The 23605-nt window shown below is 38.8% G+C and overlaps 1 protein-coding gene across 1 annotated transcript; it reads right to left on the reverse strand.

Annotated features, from left to right (window-relative positions):
* Positions 1-2675: 2675 nt before the first annotated feature.
* Positions 2676-23331, reverse strand: LOC115433419 (pterin-4-alpha-carbinolamine dehydratase 2). Its single transcript, XM_030154811.1, has 4 exons — positions 23115-23331; positions 21516-21647; positions 7095-7175; positions 2676-2944 (listed from the first exon to the last, which is right to left on the reverse strand). Exons 1-4 carry the CDS (start codon positions 23226-23228, stop codon positions 2849-2851), a joined length of 423 nt encoding a protein of 140 aa, XP_030010671.1. The 5' UTR covers positions 23229-23331; the 3' UTR covers positions 2676-2848.
* Between the last annotated feature and the right edge of the window lie 274 nt (positions 23332-23605).

A 23605-nucleotide genomic window follows, 5' to 3' on the forward strand; every position in this document is an offset into this window, starting at 1 on the left:
GGGAAAAAAGTACATTTGATCAAATAACAAATGCCATACAAATGTCTCTGCAAATGTTAAGCTTCCAGTTGCTTTTTTGGCACAAAGCGCTCACTGTGATTACTATCAGCAGTCAGTCTACAGCAAAAACTCACAACAGAAGAGCCAGTATGTTAGAGGCTGGCCTGTGCTCTTGCCCTGGAGACATCATGAAGAAGACTTAAACCAAGTCTATGACCTTGTTATCGTTATTTGCCAGTGCCTTGCTACAACTACTGGTCCCCCACCTCACACTGTCCAGTCTTGTCATCCCCACATGGTCTGGGGGTGAAACTACATGTCACAAACCAGAGGAGAAATATGGGCTGCTATCATGCACAGCTGCCTCTTGGTAAAAGCCCAGAAAACCCTCTCTCGTCCAACTCACTCCAGTCTGTTTCCTCTTCTGTTGCTCCCAGGGTCACTAGACATTTATGCTGGGGAGAATTATTGTTTTTCCATCTTAAGGTATAATCAAAAAAAGAGAGCAAAAAAGGCAGCGTTAACCCTCTCCACCTGTCCTGTCTGCCTCATCTATTCTCAACTCTATTTCTGTCCACTGTCTTTGTTTTCCATTTACTCCCATCCACCTCTGCCACCCCCTCCCCCTTTCTTCCCCATTCCCTCCCCTGTCTGACTCCTTGTTCTTGTGAGTGAGTGTGTGCACAAACTGGACTGCTGGCGGTGCAGAATTAGTAGGTGAAGCTGAAAACAGATTAAGGAGCCAGAATCCAGGGAGTTCACTAATGGGAGGGCTGGCTTGGGCCGCCTGCCGCTTCTGGCCCTCAGCTGAGGCCAATTATCAGAAGGGGCTACATCTGGTCTCGTCTGCCTCAGCTCAGCCTTGTACCAATGGTCATATGGTCACTCAGAGAATCACCCCTGTTTATTCACAGAGTTGAGGAGGGTGGGTAAAGTAAGTGGTTGGCTAAATGATTAAGGAATCGGGAGGAAATGAATGGTTTCAGTGATTTATTAAAGGTTCAATGTGAATATTTTTCACATTTTGCTTGTGTGATGTTGGTGTTGTACTGGTGTACATCTGTTTACATTAACACTGAGCTCGTTTACATGCACACTGATTCTCGGATCATTATCTGATTTCTGGAATTATCTGATTATTCAAGGGATCATGTAAACAGGATAATCCAAAATACTCCATTAACAGCAGTAATCTGATTATGAGAAATCGGATTAACACACCAGGATTTCTCCTCAATATTTTGATGTCTACAATGCAATGCATGTATACAATTAATTAATACTATGCTATATTAGTCTGATTTACTTTGTTCTGACATCTTTGCATGTGTAAAAACAACAACAAAAAAAATCATAGAAAACAGAAGTTACATAGCCAAATGTGAGTGGAAGTCAATCACAGGAAGTTTGAGTCTACCATCACTATATCTGTACATATTCTGAAAGGAATAATGGACTGGAGCATCTAAACCGGGGTTTGTCGATGATCACGTTTCTTGAGTGCATGTAAATGTGTCAAATCTGATTATTACAATTATCTGATTACTTCCAGTTATCTGATTTTTATGGTCATGTAAACAGGCTCATTGTTGCAAAAGATATTTTTAGTTAAGACAAAATATTTCAGTTTTGTCCATTTCACCGTCGATTAAGTTAACTTAAGCCTATATGTGTGATTCCCTGTATTTGATAATGATTGGTTGCTAGACCGGTGTTTGACAGACTGTTCATTTGGCTCTTGTTTACCATTTTCTCTTTTTGTGTATCTTGCATCTTCTTTTGTTTACCCTATCTAACTTTCTATGAGTGATGGGAAAGTCTGAACTGAACCCTCCAAATTGTTTTCAGACAGTAAATGAACCAGACCATGGCTTAATATGATCTGGACCAAAGACCACCTCTTTTGGTCAGACTTAAGAGCAGCTGTTTGTTCTGCACTGTGATCCAGGGGTGGTTTCACATTTGAAAATCTGGTTTAGATGGAATTATCCAAATGTCCAGACTAAATGAGGTAGGTGTGAAAGCATTAACCCCATCGCTGACCCTAACTCATAAGGCTAAAAGGACCAAATTTATGCTGCAGGAAATCATCATATATGGACTTTACTGCTAAAAAAAAAATTGGTATACAGAACAAGACAAGAGAAATAGCCTACTGAAGTATATCTACAGTATGGATACAGTGATTTGGTTCCAACTACACGGTTTTCTGCTATTGTGGCGCGGTCTTTTAAAAGGTGAAGGAACGATGCACACACAGCAGCCCCATCTGACTCATCCTTTACCAAATTGTAACTCAAATAAATCCCCTTTCTACTGACTTTGACCCCTTCCTAATTTTTGCTCTACTTTTCAGGGCCAAAAGCAGAACATGTGGTCTGATGAAGGACCGACAGGAAGAAAGAATATCCTCTGGATCCTTGGCAAGTACCAGACAGACTATTGCAACATAATTACTCTGTTCCCAATTCCATGTGTGAAAATAAATACTGCTGAAAACAAGAAAACCACGATACACAAAAAGAGATTAAATCTGCCACAATCAGTGAGTGAAGGAATACTGATTCTGAACCGCAAAGTCAGGTTTTTTTTTTTTTAAAGCTTCATTTATTCAAGTGTCAAACTGAATTTAAGGGTCAGGTCAGTGCAGGTAATTCAATCAATTACAGATGCAATAACATTTAACAAAATCAAAGCTTTATTTTTTTTCAGAAAGCTTCTACAAAATGCAAACAGAATATAACTCACAGTTGTTGACAAAGCAAAGTCATTGACTGAAAGCAGTGAAATTAGAAAAAAAAGGCAAATATCAATCCAACTTTCTCATGGGAACAAAAAGCATTACATATTACATAGAAAGTGAAATTTTGTCGATAAACTTGGCCATTTTGACATCCCTCTTTGACAGTCCTCCACAGTCATGTGTAGTCAGTGTAATCTGGACCTGCATGGACACACAAGCTGTGCTTAGAATAATGCATAACTTCAAATGCAGTTATATTTAGCAGGACAATCACCAGTGATTTAGGAACTGATTTTGTTGGGATTCTTATATTCCTACATAATTATATTTTGTTAACACTTGAATGACACATTCAAATCCTTTAAATCCACATGTTTGTTATAGCTGCATATGTAGCCTGTAGGCCAGGGCCATATTTTTTTTTGCTCAGTTGTAAATTACACAAAATATGCCAACCATATTTTTTTTTCTTGTCTATAACATTTCTGTGGATTTTTGGCTGAGAGAGACAAATTTAGGGACAAACTATTCTTTGGAAACTCACACACTGTTCGCAAGTTACACGACTGTGGTTTTTGTTGCTCTTTTATCAAATTAGTCCAAGGAGATTCAGGGCTCTGTGGCTCTTCTTGTGAACTGGAAAGTGTGGCTTCTATAGATATATCCCAGGTCAAAAGGTCAAAAAGGGCAGTGATTTAGCAGATCATTGTATTTGACTAAAATTATCTCAAGTTGTTAGTATGCATTAACAGATAACATCAAATCTTCAACTTTTATACTGAACCTTTTGATAAAACGTCTCTCAGACTCATGACTCATCATTCAGCAAATCAGCTACATAGAGCTGGTTGAACAGCCTAAACTGACGGCTAAACAGCCATGAGCAGCTGCTGTCAGAAACTTGGTCTGCATTGGAAAAACAGTCTGTTGGAGCTCTTACAATCTCTTCATCCTGGTGTGTTCATGGGATAGGGATACAGCTGGATCAGGTATCAGTGACAGAGGAACCAATGTATTCAGTTTATTTCAATTTGTGGAAAGAAAGCTAATCTAACCAGCAAAGCTGCAGCATGAAAGTCAACAGAAAAGCAGTCAGCAGGGGTGACCATTGAGTCAAGCCCTGGCACTTAAAAATGTCTTGTTTTAGTCTAAGATAAGATATACTTTACTGATCCACCAAGGGGGGAAATTCAAATTCTCCCAAAACATCACTGAAGTCACACAAAAAATGTATAGTGACTAAAATTATTTATCCACTAAACTCATAATTTAACCACATCTGATGTAGAGTGGGTGTTAATTTTGCCACAGTGTATATGTTTTCTGATATCAAAACTTTGCGTTAATGGGTCTATGAGTACTTAACTTGACAAACAAGACAAGCCGTCTATTGCATGGAAATCCTTGGACCATGTGATGAACTGCTTGCAATTCTTGTTGTAATTTTATTCAGTTCACATAGCCATTGTTTCAGGTTTGGGGTACTGTTACTATTATGGTCATGGTGAGGACTGTGCTTATCCTAATCTGTCATATGATCTAGCTTTCAGAGGGATCATACAGATATCATTAAAAAATTAATAGCAGTGCTGTCAAAACTTTCCTACTACCAAACATTAATTATAAATGGCCTGTTTATTAGTGTAATTACAGTATTTTACAGAGTGTCTTGCACTAACAAATAGGTTTGCAGTTTGTAGTTATTGTCATTATGCTAGGTTAGTGAGTTTATTTCAGTCCATTACTGCAACACTTTAGCTTCTGACTGCACTGAAGTGTTAGGGTTTAGTCCTCAATAACTTGTGGTTTCTGCAACATTTTGTTTTGCTGCTGCTGAAGAAATAATCCTGAAGAATCTGTAAAGATATGATTTCTGAACTCCACAGTGTAATGTGTCTGGTTGACATAAATAATTTAGAGTTATGGTGGAGTTAGGGCTCCACGATTTTGGCCACACATAAAATCCCAATTTTTTCCTCTAAAAACTCGATTTTCGATTTCGATTTTTGGGTAAAACTACAAAAGACAACAGAAGTCAGCATGTCATTTTTGTGAGCAGCCCACAATGCAAGGCACTGCTCCCTACCTCAAATCTGTGATGGTATCACGTGATGGGCCCACAGAAGTTATACCAATGAAAGTCAGTGACAGGCATCAGTCACGTGTTCGTGTGCGTGAGAATGGACCACATAATATGAGTGATCCCCATGCAGTTAAATTTAAATTGGGGGATCCGTGCGTGAAGGAGACCGACCCAGAACAAGCTGGAGGGATTAGTTCTCTGGGCTGGCATGGGAACGCCGTGAGATTCCCCCAGAGCTGGTGGATGTGGCTAGGGAGAGGGCTGTCTTGGCTACTCTGCTGAGGCTGAGGCTGCTGCCCCTGTGACCTGGACCTGGACCCAGATTGGAAGAAAACGGTACGGTACAGATCTGTTCAGGACAATGTAAGCTGACTGATGCCTATGCAGTTATATTTGAATTGGGGGATCTGTGCGTGAAACCACAGCTTACACTGGTATCCCTATTACGGGCCCATCACAGATCCGTGGTCATTACATGGACTTCTGTGAAAGACCGCTCTCACAGATAGGAGGAGGAGCCTACAGTAGCCCGCAGGCGCATGGCCTGGAGGCATGTGGCTCATGCAGCCCTAGGTGGAGTGTAATCACACTTTGGATTCATGATCAAACTCTGTTGGCACAAATTAGCCTGCCAGAGTCTAGGTAGTTAATAGAAACACTGCACTCATATGTAGAGGAAAATGTGGACTTCTGTTCACTTCATCTACATATTGTCAACATTTTAATAATGCCAGAGTTTCTTGTCTAGACACAACAACAAACAACCATCACACACAACCACCAGAGAAAACTAGAGGAAAAGTTACTTTGGTTGTCACTAGGGGTGTAACAGTGCACTTGTTTGTACTGAACCCTTTTGGTTTGGGGCTTTCGATACAATACGGAAGTGTACCGAACAAATACATGTAGCCTATGTGAAGAACGCAAACACTCGCCTTAAGTTTCTACACAAACCTTGAAGTGAAACGCAAACTGTATAAGCAGAGGGACTGCAAGCAGAACCCATGTGCAGGGTTTCCCCTATATACATTCAGCAGCAGCATGGCACCACTGCTGAATTCTCAGCACTGCTGCAAAAAAAAAAACCTCAACTAAACAATCTATTCTGAGGCTGGGGCGCCGATAAGGGCATGACAACAGTGAGTATAACAGAGGCACAGAAGCCAGGTAGGATGTTTGAAGCATGTTAAGTTTCACTTTCGGTTTTCTGTAGTTATGGAGCGCACCACCCCTATCACCTCCCCCCCACACACACACACACACACACACACACACACACACTGGTCTCCTTCACTGTACCAAAAACGTATCGAAAATGTATCAAACCTAAGTCCCCTGTACCAAGAACATACCGAACCAAAATTTTTCTGTACTGTTACACCCCTAGTTGTAATTCACTTGCATTTTATAGGAGGTGAGAACAGTGTGATTCAGATCATGGATGTGATTCTATGGATAATATTTTTAAGCACTGATATAACATCCTGTCCTTATCTTTGGTGTGACTTGTGATATACACTAATTCATGCAGCCACCTATTGATTCAATGATGTAGTTACTTCCTGTAGTTCAGCTGTGCCCCACAAGAATGTTTAGAAAACTATCAACTTCATAGAGGCCGCCAAGAAAACAGTATAATACCTGATGGAATATTAACAGAATATTAGCAGTGGCTCAGCATATAGCATCTATTTTGTTGAGGCTGAACCTCAGTCAGTGTGGGATTTATGTGTAAGTGTCTGGTGGAAAGTGCTGTGGGGGCCCAGAGACCTGTAGCACCGTTCAACAGCCACTTTAATAAAGAGTGGATTAGGAGCAGCATTCCTCTCCGAGCAGCTCGCTCCACCACACAGTAACTCAGTGGCTACAACTTAATGCTGTGAGATTTTCAGAGACTGGCTTTGTCATATCAAGCACTACTTTATTTCTGAGGCCGAGTGAGAGTGTGTGTGTGAGAATATGGGGGCTACACTCACAGAGCTTTTCACAACAAAAACAATGGGATTACAGCATGAAGCTACTGCCTTTTCCTTTTTTAAAAATTCTGCTTGTCACTCCAACAAGCTGTGTGTTTTCAGTGCTGAGACTGTTTGACATGAAAACATGTCTTGATGTGTCTTTAATTTGTTACAAGCCAACCAACTGTAGCACTGTAACTATATCAGCAACTTAAACACATAGTTGGGATAACTGATTTTTGTAATAAACAAAAAACAAATACATAACTGTAAATGATACCACAACCAACACTGGGAAGAAGGTCATTACCTTATTGTAAACATTGAACCACTCTGGGTGATGGTTCATCTTCTCTGCCTGTAGAGCAACTCGTGACATGAAGCCGAATGCCTGTAATGAAGAGAAATGATGACACATTTAATTGCAAAGTCGATTTGAAAAGCCTCCTGTGAAAAAAGTTTCTCAGTCCCTGTATCAAGACGTACACGGAAATCATAGAAATATGTACGCAGCATTGAAAACAATTTTAAAAATTGATTTTACAGAAAGTTACAAATTATTTATTTTATATCTATTATTATTTCTTTGCATTAAATCCATTATTCAATCCCTCAATAGTCACACACTGGTGGTGGTAAACTACATCTGTATCAATAGTGGCCCTGGCACAGATTGATGGAAACATCGAACACTCACTCACATTCATACAGTAGTGTGAGTGATACTGGAGGCAAGGCACATGGACATAACGGCACATGACCAGGACGGAGCAGGATTTGAACTGCCAACCCTCTGATGACCTGCTTTAGCTCCTGAGCCACAACCACCTCAATTTAGTGTGTACTCTCATTTTGAAAAGATAATGTGGCATTACCTGCACTGATCCATGTGTTCTTTATGGTTACACACTTGAACAACAACCAGCTGACCAGCTATAACAAAAACATCAAAGTGTAAACCATAAAGGAAGAAAATATGTGGATATTTGATTATTATTCTCTGGAACTTCTTCTCTCAACCACAAGAATAAAGCTGCCATTTTCCTACAACACAAACTCAAAAAAACAGCCTCTAATTATTTTTTGTGACGCAATATCATGATAATATACATAATAAATGCCACTTAGCCTACATGGCAAGAGTCGGATGACAATGATTAGGATTGACTGTGATACTGTAAACAAGGCCATATTTTGCAATTTTAAAGAAGTATTATATGAAAATGTATTTCATAAAGAATGCACCACATCAGAAGAATCTTCTCATTTTTAACCATTCACAGCAGTCTGCATTTATGTAGCGGAAAGACAAATTTAACACAGTTAACAGGGCTTTTTTTTTCAGGCTTTAAAAAAACTCTCATGATGGGAGGGTTTGGCTGCTAGTATGTTTGCATACAGGTAAAAAGGTTGCATTCATGACCAATGGCTCTAACTACCGTCTGCTGTAATTGTGGCTTAATTTTTCCACAAGAACGTGAAACAATGCAAGATCATCCATCCTTATAGTTATTGTTTTTATTTGGACAGATGAGAGAGGTGCAGAAGGAAGGAGTGTATTTACCAGTCATGGAATTTCCACCTTTTGACTTCGGCTCCTGCAGATTTAACTAGGAGGCAAAAGAGTGCAAAAACCTACCAAGGCAACTAAATAACCTTTGGTGACATTTCCACCATGCTTAGAGAAATGCAGGGCATTTCACTTCAGGTTTTATTTTACATTGTGCAAAATATCATCATGTATCATTATGCATGAGCTAAAATTTGAGAGAAATATATTCCTAAAATCTTGAGAGACCGTGACTGTTCAAGGTCTCTCAAGGTCTCCATTTTTGTTGTATTAAAGCTTGATATTATCTGTGTATTAAAGTAGAATTACAGAGACAGGTATACAAATTTCCTATGAATTTTTCCTGACCTTAATGTTTGACCTATAAGAGCCAAAATGTAATCATTAAAACTCACTGTCATCAGGATCTCACATAAAAAAAGATCAGTAGCAAAAAACAGTACTTTAAAGAATCAAGTTCAGCATTTTAAAAAACGTGGAATGATTCATTTTTTACTGAAAGATCACATTAAAAAGCTGAGGTTAAAAAAAAGCGTCTAACATGCATGTAGCTGGAGATACCTGTAGCCCAAGGAACAATGCTGCCATCTGAGGCACAGAGGAGCATAAGACTGTTTCTGCGCATACAAAAAACTCTCCTGGATATCTGTGTACACCCTCCCTCACCCACATCTAGACCAGAGAGCATGCACACACACAAACACACTCTTCATATTTCACCATATTTCACGTTCAGCATACGTCTCCCTCCAATCAGAGGCCATCCAGGGAGTGATTAGGGTTATTCTAATTATTGGCAAAGAAGAGAGTGAAATCCCTCGTCATGCCCACTGTGAAAAGAGGAGGAAAAAAAAATCAGGTAGACCTATTTCAGAGCAATTTCCCACTGCAATCTCAATTAAGCCCCTAAATACTTCCTCCCTGCGTAATTAAATCAACTGAAATGCCATTGTTTACAGGCTGTGGCTGCAGCACCGACCGCCACCTGACATGACGAAACAGAATTACTCTTGTGCAGGAAATTGAGTTGAGCCTTTTTATTACATTGTAACCAATTTTGGAGACGTCCTCCTTGGTGCCAATGCAGTAAGTCACGTGTAACACGATCAGCAGCTCGATCAAATTGGTTATCAAGGAAACAGCCTCCTGATCAATTTAAGTAATTGGCATATTCCTGCAACTTGACCCCACTGGCACCAATTTGGGGAACAAGGCGGTCTGTGTTTTCTCAGCTCTCATTGGTTCTAATGGAGATGGTTAAGCAGCCTGTCATGCCAGGTGTTGTCCAAACATGTCTTCTTCCCAGGGCAGAGCTCAGGCTAATGTGCAGGAACACTGAGTGACAGCTAAAAGGTTTTTGTGTGAACACTTAAGGGATCCTGCACATAGTCCCATTTCAAGAACTTACTTTATAGCCTGGGGCAAAAGTCAGGCCTGCAACTAACAATTTGTTTAGTCAATTAATGTATTTTTTTTTTATGTTTTGTCATTTTGCATTTGTGCTAAATTATAGGACCATGCTAGTACATTTGTTTTATTAACCTATGACTCATCTCAGTTAGTTGATTAGTTGTCAAAAAATATTTAGTTGAGGAAAAAAGAACACCGGGAATGAAAAGTCATTGTCCATGTATTGTCCATTGTATGAAAAGAAAAGTCTTTAAAAGAACAGTATTTTGATAGAGAAACTGTATGTTTGGCTAACAATACATGTTAACTCACTGACATTACTAGTTAGTGTTAATGTTCAATCTCAGAGTCAGCAAATTTCATTATTGCTGTGAAATACCTTTATAAGAAAAACTAAGGTTGGTGAAACCTACATTTCAGATGCTTTTTATATTCATGATTTAATCGTAGTTTTATTTCCAAATACTTGATTTTGATTGGTCATTGACAGTATTCTATGGTCCATTATTTCATTTATTTCTGTTCTGTTAATGATAAAAGACACATTGGGGCTAACCCAGTAAAGTGAGTGGGCCCCAGAAGACCAACTCTAAGTCTAAACCAGTACTCAGATCAAGAGCACTGATAGCAGAAATAACCTAAAATACATGGTTTTCTTTTTTGCTGGGTGAAGAAACCGGAGGATCCACAAGAAACTCATAGAACGTGGGGAAGGGACCTGTTCTCAGTAAATTCGAAGCCACAACGTTCTTGCTGTGACACAACAGTGCTGACCAGCTTGCTGTATGTTATCGGTCCAGGATAATCATATTATAAGACATTTTTATAAATGTGGGTCCTGAGGACACACACATTTTTTGTGCAGGCCTAATTAGTCACTGTGTTACTTATACTGTGCTATAAATTACTCTGGACAGTTTTTAGTATGGTTTCTTTCACTACCTTGTTCCAAGTGTAAATGTACTAGTATTATATGCAGTGGAAAGTTGCATTGACATACTTGTGATTAGCATCTGCTCTACAAAGTCTTTGTTGCCCTGCAAGAACTCAACTTTTTTTTCACTCCATCACTCCAGCCTTACTTAAGACTGTTAATTCATTTTTAGACAATTGACAGAACCTTAATTTTTTCAGTTTGTAAATTCTCAACTATAATTGGCCTCACAAGCGTAACACTGGCCTGGTTCTACTCTAACCATTAAATATCTTGGCTCCATATAAGGACTTTTGTGAGGAGTCCAAATGGTTTATGCTTTTATTGGCCAAACTACATACATAAGTGTAAAAAAAGGAACTTGATTGGATCATTTTCACTTGTGAATCACTTTATTTCTGGAGATGGAGCGATTTCAGTGTTTTGGCCTTGTCAGCATGTGAGTATAATGGGTGTTCTTCCCTCTTTAATACAGGGAGGATCTGTTTTACACCACACAGCCGCCAACTGGGTCACACCACTCCAGAAATAATACTATCACAACAACAGTGTAGTCAGTGACATTACCGCAGGTCCACAACTACAAACATCTGCACACACATATGTAGTATACATTTCTATAGATTTCATATGTTGGAGGAACTTCCAGTCTGGAAAAAAAATGGTCACTTCAAATCAGTTTCAAGAAATGTATTTTTCTGAAATGCCGGCTCATGGCATGATCAAGTTTGCCACTGATTAGGAACAAATGCTGCATTAGTGTCTAAATAAATGTGTTTTTTATTTCAATCAGTCAAATTGACCCTGCTACAGCTCATTAGCCAAACTTGAAAGTTCTGAACAATACATGGGCCCCACAGCTTTTACCAAGAGAAATGTCACACTTCACAAAAACGTACAGATCCCTATTTTTACTTCACTGATGTGCGATGAACCACAGAGCAAAATGTAATGAATGTGAAACAGAAGATGACAAGTTATATATATGGAACATGAAACCTGACAAAGAAAAAAAAGCTCTCAGGAAGGTAGAAATGATGGAGAGAAAAAGCACAGGCAGCGGTAATCTCCCAATACAAATGGACTGGAGTTGAATGTCCTGAAATGTTGAAAAGGCCTGAAAAGTCATGCCCCACATCTCCCTTCTCTCACGGGTGGTGGTCCCTTGGGGGTGGTAAGGAGAGCGGATGGACACAATGCTAAAGAAGTGTTTGGTGCTATGTGTGTCTATCACTGGCGGGGGTCACCTCAACGCCCTCCACTTGGGGGAAAATATGAAAATAAACCCGAGCTTCAAGTCCCAGCTGAGGCCTTATGTCAACAGAGGTCAAGGACTCTTCTCAAAATACTTTGTTTGGCTTGTTCGTATTGTCCGGGCCACACTTCTCCAGCCAGCAGGTCAGCTATCCATGCTTTTCAGCCAGCCAGCTTTCTCCAACAAGCTGTAGCTGTCAAACACCGATAATTTGACATGACATTACGCAGGCCCCCATCTCAAATAATCATAACCACCCCTCAACAGACCCCTGCTATGCCCCTTTACCCCCTCCTCCCCCTCCCACATTTTGAGGAGCCATTTTGGTGCTATTACAGCATGATTGTCATACAACACTGGATGAGACAATTTGACGTGGAACGGAGTGGTGTTCTCTCTCTCATTGCGGCCGTGGGCTGGAATACAGGACTCAGTTTCAAACACATGTGTCTGTTATTTACAGATCAGTTTTCCACCGCCACGCCATCCAGGGCTTAGAAACGCCTGCTTTGCCTTGCCAGGACTAAGTGCATGCAGATTGTGCCTACTCTAGGTATACACACATGCACTTGAGAATGCTATGTGCAAATGCAAACCTCCTCAGTATGCGTGCACGTACATGGATGCAGACAGGAATTCTTGCTTTGCAGCCACTCTTCTCCTTTAAACACCACCATGACTATCCCGTGATTACCCTGGGAACCCAATCATCACCCCCATCAGCGTCAGCTCCCTGGAAAACCTTTGCTCCTCCGCAGTGAAAGGCAAGAACGTTGTGAATTGCACAGTGGTGGTGGTGGTGGTGATGATGATGACCACACCTCTTATGTCTCATTTTTCTTCTTTCCCCAAACAGCTCTTCAGAGGCTTCCAGCTGGCCAACAAGGGTGCCCGCTAAAGTTGTAACTTAACGCAAAATATTAAAAAAATATGAGGCAGCGCTGCCAAGATGAGGCTCTGTCATATAGTTGAAAGAGCTCTGCTGAGCATGTGTAACATCAGCAATATTAATCTTTTAAAATTAAGGCCCTTAAAGTTGAAGATCTTTAACTTGATACTCTGACAAAGGTAATGCATGCCCTTCCACCCCGTGATCACTCATTAAGTGACTAATGTCCCCTGTTACAAATGTTCACACACGTCAGCTCCTATTTATGTAAAGAGTGTCATGTAATGCTCAAGCACAGCATTAAAGCCAACTCATGCAAACCCCTCATTAACTGCAGGGTTACCAGCCAAGGCTTAAAAAGACATTGGGCTCATGAAAAGACAGTAGACGTCAGGGCCATCTTGGCTTACCCAAGGACTGATAGCCAGATTATCTAACCACCTCCGCTTGGGCGCCACACCTCATGGCTCCCCTCCAGTCATTTCCACAATGTGAGATGAAGGTGGGATGCCTTTAGTTCCCAGGAAAAGTTCCCTTTTTGGAGACGGAGGTGGGAACTGAACACCACTGAGCCGATTAACCAGTCTCTCACTCTGAGAAAGGGATACAGTGTGAGTGTTTGTTGGGTCAATTACATCGAGTATGTAGGTACCACTTTACAATAACACTTCTCTTATAAAAGGATTCTCAAATGGCTATGATTAGTCTGTAAACACCTTGTAAATCATTATTAAGCTGTTATAATACATAAAAAAAAAGGAAAATTTGTCCAGTTTTTTGCCAAATGGTGAGCCATAAATGGGGATGCCTTTTAACTCAACTCATAAAAAAATGGCCTAACAAGCTCACAGGTAAATGGACAAGTTAAAATAACTTGCAGGATCTTAGACTTCACTAGTTAGATAGATTAAATGTGCAGCAGAACACTGGTCTTGATAGTGAGCCTGAACCAATGTATGAAAACTATTGGTATTTATTGATGACTTTAAGTACTTCCAGCCTTATCAATTATCTAATGATAAAAACTTCAAATCCTGTGAAAGCGCACTCATATAAGTACCGATATGGGTGCTTTAAACTGTTATGGACACATATGGAGCTTGGAGTGAACTGAAGGTTTTTTTGGAAATTTAGTACCTGTTAAAATTGTTTTCATTTTTTTGAACACTTTAGTTCTACAAAATATGCAAGTTTTCAATGTTTTTCCCAGATTTCTTTTAAACACATGTCTTAGAACACCAAAATTGGAGGCTAGCAGCTCTTTAAAGTTAGTTGGTTGCCTCCTCACACCCTTTATGTAGCTGAGAAAGTCTACAAAACTGGGATAACAAGACAAACTGGAATTAGCAAAAAGAAAGGTCTGGCTCTTGGTGCTGACTGGGTGAGCATACTTTACCTGTGCAACCAATTGATAAATTTAAATATTTGTTTGTTGTGAATTTTGGTGGAGGAGCGGAGGAGCGAACAACATGGACAGGATAGAAGAACCAGCAAAATGAAAGAGTGACAACAAAAACTCAGATGCTGCTGACAGAGAGAAATCATCAGTGATATAAAAAAAAGGGTATGTCAGTACCCTGGTAGTAATACTACTATCCAAATTAGGAAAGGAGGAGATGCTAGAGCAAAATAATTGCTTTTGACACATGCAATTAAAGCCGGCTGTTGGAGCTGAAATGTTTATTTTGCATATGTTGTTTTTTTGTTTTGGCATACGACATTTTTGGTTCCTATCACCAACAGTGGCTGGCACAGGGGGTGGTTCAACCTGACTTTACATCTTCATTTCTGAGAACCTGTTCAGACATCTTTAAAAGAAATTATTATGACACTGTTAGTGTCCACATGATGCAAATCAGCTGATTATCCATTCATTCAATACATCCCAGGATAGTTCAGAGTGCTGCAAGAATGTGAACATATGCATCCCAAACCACCAAATATGTCCTGGAATGCATTTTGATTGTGTTCAGACCTTGAAGTAAAGTAATTCATCTGTCTAACTCCACGTGCATGTCTACTGTGTGTTGGTGAGCAGTAAGAGGATAGCGAGTTCGGTTTACTCAGTGGCTCAGTTTAGTTATAGGACAACTTATTCAACACAAGCAGAGCAAGGCCCATAACAAGAGGCAGAGGCTGGAAGAGCTTTGGTAAAGAACCCCCTGACTGAATATAAAAGGGGTTGGAGGGGATCAGCTTCAGAGAACCGAGTACAGGGAGCTGTGGGAGTCATCTGAACACAGCAGCACTCTCTCCTCAGAAATCACAGCAGCCGCCTTGGTCTTTTTCTACATGAGCCAACTCTTTCCTTTTGCTGGTAATGCAGCTTTTGTCTGTGGTGAACCACAGTTGTGGTGTGTTCTTTGTCCCCAGTATGTCATATTCCTTTGTTTTTTGTTTTTTGTTTTTTGCAGCAGGATTTTACGCACAATGATTATATCTGTTACAAGGCTGGGCGATCTCATAATCTTAGATCTTAATTTGTCATATGATCCACTTTTCAGAGGGACCATACATATCTTGTCTTAAAAATAACAGTGCTGTCAAAATTTTCCTACTCAGTTAACAGGTTCTAAATAGCCCATTTATTTGCGTAATTACAGTATTTTACAGAGAGTATTGCACACTGGCGTTGCACTAACCTATGGGTTTATAGCATTAAAGTTGCTTTTTGATCCATTATAAAACTCCAGTGGGACAAATTAGTCTCCCACAGTGTGGGTAATTAATAGAAACACTGCAGCTGCATGTACAGGAAAATATGGACTTGTGGCTTAACTTCAGACAGATATTGTCAATACTGTACTAATATTGGTCTAAAATTATTTGTATTCAGATACAATGAAAAAAAGCCATCATTCACAACCTAGGCTTCCATAAACTACAGAAAAGTAGAGGAAAACTTGTCATAACTCACCTACATTTTAAAATAGGTGAGAAAATTATGATTCAGTTCATACATGAAAAGATTATTGTATGATGTTCTGTCCAGATCAACTAACCCTAACCTGTCATATTTGTTGAAATCGCAATGGTTGGACACTGCTTCACACTTAAGGTTAAAGCAGAGACACTTACTTACTTACTTACTATTGTATGTAATACACAAAATCTTTCACAGTTAAAATTACAATATGTTACAGTAACAAATAGTGTGTCCTTGTACTGTATATGCAATATTACAAAACATCACAATACACAAGTGAGCTATTTTGTACATCCCTATTTTATGATTGTAAAATTGTAAAGCTTTCAGTTCACTTACACAGACACACATACATTTTAAAAGAACCATAAACCAGGAAAAACACAGTATTTTACAGGATGTTTGAATCATGGTTTGTTTCTAGCATTACAAGTGGTAAATATGAGAGTATTTTTAAGCTTATATTGATTTGAAAGACGCAGTCCACTGTAACCAGCAGGAGTTTGTGTTACATCAGTACTGTGGCATCTCCAGTGTATTTAGCTGGCAAATGAAAATGAGTCAAGCCCTAATGTAGATAAATATAATGTGATAATCAGACATCACGGTTTAAAAAAAATAATAATTATTTCATACAGCAGCGAACAGCAGTGACTTCAGCCAAATTCAAACACACAAACCACCTACTACAGGCATGGAATACACAAAAGTATAGCAGGCTGTAAAAAGACTCATTTTTAGTACCTGTTACACTGCTACATCCACAGCTTCATCATCTGCTTTACATTGTCTCTAGTCTAGACAACAGTTGTCTCCCACTAAAAACATGCTGGAAACCTGAAAAGATTGCTGTGCACAGCTTATGCATTAACCTAGAATATTAATGAGTATGAATTAAATTGGTTACTATTGAGTTCAGAATGTTCTCATGTGCACCCCTGAATAAGAGAAACACTGAACCATCAGCAGTAGACCTGTATACCTGATGGCCCCAGAAACCGCGTGATAGATATATTATTTAAGACATGACACCAATCAGATCCATTAATGTAATGACTTTTCAAATATTTCAAAATTTTGATTCATCGATAATCCAGAAATGTTGATATGAAATGTATTTTTGATTCAGAGATATTTAGATTACCCATGGTTTACAGAAACATAAAAAAAACTTTTTTGTGGCAACCAGTTTCCATTCAGAACACAGTTTTTGGGTGACTCTTTTCCATCTCTGAATGACTGGATATTTGCAGAGAAAGATGGATGCCATCATTGTCAACCTCAGCTAACACAACCAAACAGCTGAAAATGGACAGCTCACCTCTCCCACATAAACTGCATTTCAGGGCATTCTATGTGTGTCGCATGAATGCTCCCACTGCATGTGGTGAAATGAAAAGCAGATGGTCATCTGTAAACAAACAAAACATAAAGCTTGATGTGTAAACAATACCAGTGACTGCAACTTTTTAAAAAACTTGCGCAATTCAAAACCAGACTTTACAGTATTAAAGACACACACACACACACACACACAAACACATATACATATACATATACACAGATGTTTCCAAATATGATTGCAGGGATTCTCACTGACCAAAGCAACTCCAGAAAGAGGATTTCACCTCTCAAACCTGATTAAATACTACTGGACTTGACAAGGAAAATAACTCCATTACCTCTCAGACTACTGCCACTAACTACACACTATATACCCACATGCCACAGATAGATTATTGAGAGGGTTTCAACAGCATCATAGCACTTTCCACTTGCTGTAATCACAGAAAAATAAACTCTACAGGAGCAAGTCCAGCTGTCATGTTCTTTTTTAGTTAATTTGGAGATGTAAGTGGCACCATGCCTCCATGTATACAGCTCCACTTCAGCACAATGCCGCTGTAGCTTTGTGTCCAAGGGTACAGCTCTACTGCCCTCTACAGACCACAACAGGGATGTTTTTCAACTCTCAAAGAAGGGGATTTGTTATTCTCATTATAAACTCTTGGGGATCTGATTTCCTCAAGCATATCACTCGGAGATAAGTGGTGAATGGAAATCATCCAGCGTGTCACTCCTCATCTCCATTCTCCTCTTGTAAAAGCCTCTTTTAAGGATGGCAATGAAAAATGAGCTTGGGATTTCGTGAAAAATACATCTGAGAATGGAGGGGTGGCTGGAGCAAGACTAAAAGACAAGAGGAAAAAGGATGCAGATGGAGAGAGTTGCCAGGATGTCAAATTGGAACAACATGAGCTCATTCCCCCAATAACATGGGGCACAAACTGAGAATGAGACACAAGGACACAGAGGCAGTGATTGGGAAGGGAGGGTGGCAATGACTGAAAAGAAAAAAACAAAAACCAACAGACAGAAAAGCACATCTACCAGAAGGAATGATGGGGCTGTTAGTGGTTTGTGAACCAGATGAAACATTTTAACCAATTTGATTGTTTGTGAAAGAAATCGTTCTGATCGAAACCCCAATTGCTGCCAACTGGCCGCCTGGTGTGCCTCAGGGTAATGCAGCCTGACGTGTTGGGGTAAGAGGAGAGGCTTTAGAGCCAGGAGGAGCAGATGGGGGAGGTCAGCAGCTGCCTTGCGACTTCAAACGCGGGGAAGTGTAAAAACGGACTATTTTAGGGGCTAAAACAACTAACGGCAGGATTAGAGGAAGTCCACTAAGTGGCCTTGGGCTGCAGTCAAGCTAAGGCAAAGAGAAAGAAACCTCTACCCGCATTTTAGAGTTTTTTACTCTCATTTAAATAGTTAGTATCAGTTTCTGTGGTATCATCTGACTTGTTGTGACCCCCACCAGTCTGTTGTTGTGTTAAAATAAATAATAATGCAGTCCACAAAGTACAGTCCATTACACAAGGGAAACAGATTGTCAAAAGGCATTAACAACACAAGCATGCTACACATACTGTTTATTCAAGCCTCAATTAAAATTTATTGTTACTAAGAACACAAATGTATGACTAATATTTTTAGGTCAATAGGAGCTGCTCAATTTTTTCCATCTTTTCTAATTTCTATCACATCTTTACAATTTCTAATTTTAATTCACATATAAGTAAGACTTTGCAGATCATGAAAGTGACTTAAAGACATTTAAAATCTGGAGATAAATCATTTATCTGTTCATTTATTATCTCAGATGTGCAGGTTCTTATGTTGATAAGTGAGTTTTTGGACAAGTATTTTTTGTTTCACACAAATTCATTCCCTCTTCGTCATAGTGTAAATTACTACTGTCATTTGTAATCTATTTAAGTAATAGCTACTATACAAGTGTTTTAGACTCTAAATATGAGATTTGCTGTGTTTTTCCATTAGTCTTAACACAGTGGACCTTTCACATGGGAGGTAAACATGATAACCACTACACTACGGAAACAGATACAGGAGCTTGAAGGGTCAGTTCGTACAAAATAAATGAACCATGAGCTACTTTAGATTATTAGGACATGAGAAGAGTAGAAAACCATGAAGGCTAAAGCAAAAAGTAAGATAAATAAAATATGAAGATTAGACAACACATTAAGCACTGAAATATGACAATAACACATTATGTAGAGGATTATGAAAACTTTTTTTGCTTCGTTATATAAAACAGAACTTTACTGTGAGATTATGTCCTGTGTATTGACATAAACTGAACACAAGTCCTGTAAAGGTGAACATTATTTTAAAAAAGTAAAATGTCAAACTGAAAGTTCCTCTTTATATTGCAGATTATGACATTCATTTTTAAGCTCTTTAAGCAATACCTACTACACAGCACTGATGTTTACATATAGTACCTTTAAAAGCACTGGGGGACTTTTCTCATGTAAGGTGAAAATGATGCCGACTACACTACAGCAACTGCTGTTTGGGGGACAATTCATACACAAATGTGCTAGTTGTGCTTTTGTAGAAGGACAAAGATCAGGAAAACTCCAAAAAAAATCTTAAGCTAAATGTAAAATAAGAAGACCAAACAACCCAATCTGTATTTACCATGGTCTTTCAAGTTGAATAGGTGTACTGATATAAACTGAAACACTCCTACTGTAGGTTGCCCTTTTTCAAAAGAGCAAAATGTATAAAGGCTTCACTAAGCTCTAATTGGATTTTGGGTTATTTTATTTCACAATAATTCATTACTTCTTAATATTGTAAATTATTACATTAATTTCTGAGATACAACAATTTCTAAGATAACAACCATTATTGAGATGGGCGACTGCAGTCTGCGCAGTGTCGATGAACTCAGAAGGGGAAGATGCAAACACATTCTGTCCATGCAAATCCTCATCAATTAGTTTGTGAGAGGAAAAAAGAAACTCACAAGTTTACTGCAAAATTTAACGTTCACCTGTTGCCCACATTGATACACATAAACCAAAACCCCAAAATGACTAGTCATTTTAGAAGGTGTATTCAGACAAGTCTTCATTTTCATGACATAACATACTTTTTATATGTGGATGAGAGGCCCAAATGTAGAAAAAAATGTTTTGCAAAGTATCTATATTAGAGTGAGCAAGGCATAAATGTAATTGGTAAAAACATAATCAGAATAAGTGACAAATTAACCATACTTTGCAAAACTGTCTCAACTGTATGTAACCAACTTGGCTGAGATTTATAGTACTGTGCAAAAGTCTTAAGCCACCTTTAGCTTTGTTGTTTTTGCAGGGTTGAAATGAGCATAGAAATTTATTTCTCACCCTCTTTTCTTCAGACACAACAAGTAAATACAGGAAGTATGTACACAGCCATAAAAGACGCACGTAAAATAAATGGGTTGTAATGGTTAACTATTTAGTGTGACCCCTGACCCTATGACAAGAAGCAGAACAAACACTTAGAAACATCTGACATGTGCTGAATGAAACCTGGTATAATACATCAGAAAATGAATGAATCAATCTCATATTGCCTGAACAAAAGGGTTAAAAACATGTTAAGTGCAAAGGGAGGTCACACTCAATACTATTACTCTGGTTTAATATTTTAAGCTGTTTCATCTCTGAAACTTTTGTTTAAAGACCCAAACACCCACTACTGACCAAAAGCATCTACTGATCTAAAATGTTAAACACCTGTTGATCCATCAATCCTATCAATATATAAATCATTTTTTAAAAATTGGTGTAAAATGCAGTTTTTCATTTTTTCATGGTCATCAGATATGACCCATTTGGACATTCAGAGGCTCCATAGTGTACGTGGAAACACAGTCATCTTCTACAATATTGATTCACCAGTAAAATCTATGGAGTTTGATAAATGACAGGGGATGGACACACTAGTTTTTATGTTCAGTAAATTATATCTTTACTGAAAGTCACTTTTTCTTCAGTTTTCTCTGTTTTATATTATAACCTTTGGATTTACTCTGAGATTCAATGAATATCTACATGATCAGTGAATTAAATATAGAAAAATGCATGATTTAAATTGAAAAACTAAAAAAAAAAGATGATAATATTACAATAAATGTGATAAATCCCTTAAGGAAAGTTAAATATAAAGAAAAATTTATTTGAGCACTGTCATAAAAGTAGCACTGGGTCTTTATAGGTTAATGCTATACATACTCCCCATATATCTAGATCCAGATCTATAAAATTGTATCTTAACACAGAGACTGAGAAATGCTTATGTGTGGCCATTAGTACTTTACTCTACCAACCAAACTACTATTAGCCTCACACTATTGCACAGTACTGTACACTAACATCATGACACACCTGATTAAAGGTTTTAAAGTGGAGTTCTTTGAAGACAGCATCACGGTCCTCCACCTGCACCCAGCCCATGGATCTGAGCTCCATCAGCACCTGCTCCCGGTCAGCTGGAGAGAGCCAGTGAGCATCTGATGACTGCAGACAAACACACAACAAACAGGCTTCTATCATCTACTGTCTCCACCTGAAAAGCTGTACAAATGTTAAGTGCAGCGTTGGGTTTTCTTGACATGTTTGTTACTGATGTTGAAATGGTGACAGAGGGAACAAATACATAAATATAAAATGTCAAACAGTTCACTTATCCAATTCAAACACCGATTCAGTTTTTCCTGTGATGTGCAGCCAACATGACTCTGTCCGCAAGGTGGCAGTCTAACACCAGCAATCGGTGCTAACCTGGTGCTGATCTTTGCCTTATTACAACGCACACTAAAGGAAAGCTCTTGTAGGAGTTATATTGTGTAAATGACCTTTGGTCATATTGCTGGGATATTCACATGCATCTGAATTTAATAACTGTTCCTTAAGCTACATTTCATCTGGATCACTTAAAAATGGATCAAATCAATAACAAAATGTGTTCGTATAGGGAATGGGGACACTTAATTCAGCTACAACATAAAAAACAAAACAAGACATCACTTACAATCCAAACTTATTAAACTACGAATGTGATCAAACCGAAGCAAAGACTGACGAAATAAACAGAAGGAATGACGTCAAAATACTAAATAAAACTACAAAATGTAGGTGTATAACTTAATTTTAGTCCTCCGAATTGAAGACCACGACATCCAACTCGGGAAACACAAATTTGGTGTGTAACTTGTGTCGTCGTAGAAATGTGCAATTAAACATTAACTCGAAGACCCAGCGCTACTTTTGTGGCAGGTCCTAAATGAGTTTTCCCTCTATATTCAACCTTTCCTAAGTGATTTATCACCATTAATTGTACTTTTAACTTCTTTAATTGTCTTTTTTCTGTGAAAATCAGTTATTTTCCTATATTTAAATTACTACTCATGTTCATAAAAGCTCAGATTAAAGTTGAGGGTTATTATATCAAAAACAAAGGAAACTGAAGAAAAATTGAATTTTTCAGCAAAAATATCATCAACTGAACATAAACCAAGTGTCTCCATCCACTGTCATTGATCCAACTCCATGGGATTTACTGGTGAAACAATGTTGTGGAAGATGACGGTGTTTTCACGTTCATAACAGAGCCTCTGAACGTCCAAATGGATCACATCTCATGAGCATGAAAAGACGACAAACTGTATTTTTACACCAATTATTTAAACTTATTAATAGGTTTAGTGGTTCAGAAGTTATTAAACATTTTACATCAGTAGATGATTTTGGTCGATCCTGGATGTTTGGGTCTTTATGAGTTAAAATTAGAAGTTTATTGAGGAAGTCTGGCTAACGGATGTTTACAGAGGTTGTCACTTGCGATTCAGAGTTACATTGCACACTATTTGACAAACCTCGTGAAATGACACGCTCATACTTTCAGAACCTAAGCGTGGTTTGTACATTAATAAGATGCTCTACTTCAGAGGCTAATGCTAACTGACTGTTAAGCGGCTCACTCACCATCACAGTGGAGTTGTTCCGGGGGAGCGGCGGCAGCAGCAGTCCGCCCAGCCTGCACAGACAGCCGCGGGGCCAGGAGGAGCTCGTCCTCAGGGTAAATATTAACCCAGACATGGGAACCGCCTCGTCACTTCTCCAGCTGTCCCCCTGTCCCTCCGCCTCGGTCTGCTGAGTGCTCTCACGCGCCTTACTGGTCCTCCGTCTGTTTGTTTATGGCTGTTCAACTCACCGCCTGATCAGAAACTGTGTCTGTGATTTGTAGTCTTTAATGTGCCTGCAAGTGTTTCATCTAAAACATAACAAATTAACAAGAGAGTATAGTTTCAAAATTAACAAGAGAGTATAGTTGCAAAATGAAGAACACAAATATCATAAATGCATATATTACTTCCAGTGATGTAAAGCATATTTAATACTCATTTACTGAGTATTTTTTTTACATGATGCGTTTAATTTCTGTGGTCTCTATTTAGTCTTATGTAAATATGTAT

This window comes from Sphaeramia orbicularis, chromosome 14 (genome assembly GCF_902148855.1).
Source record: "Sphaeramia orbicularis chromosome 14, fSphaOr1.1, whole genome shotgun sequence".
Lineage (NCBI taxonomy): Eukaryota > Metazoa > Chordata > Actinopteri > Kurtiformes > Apogonidae > Sphaeramia > Sphaeramia orbicularis.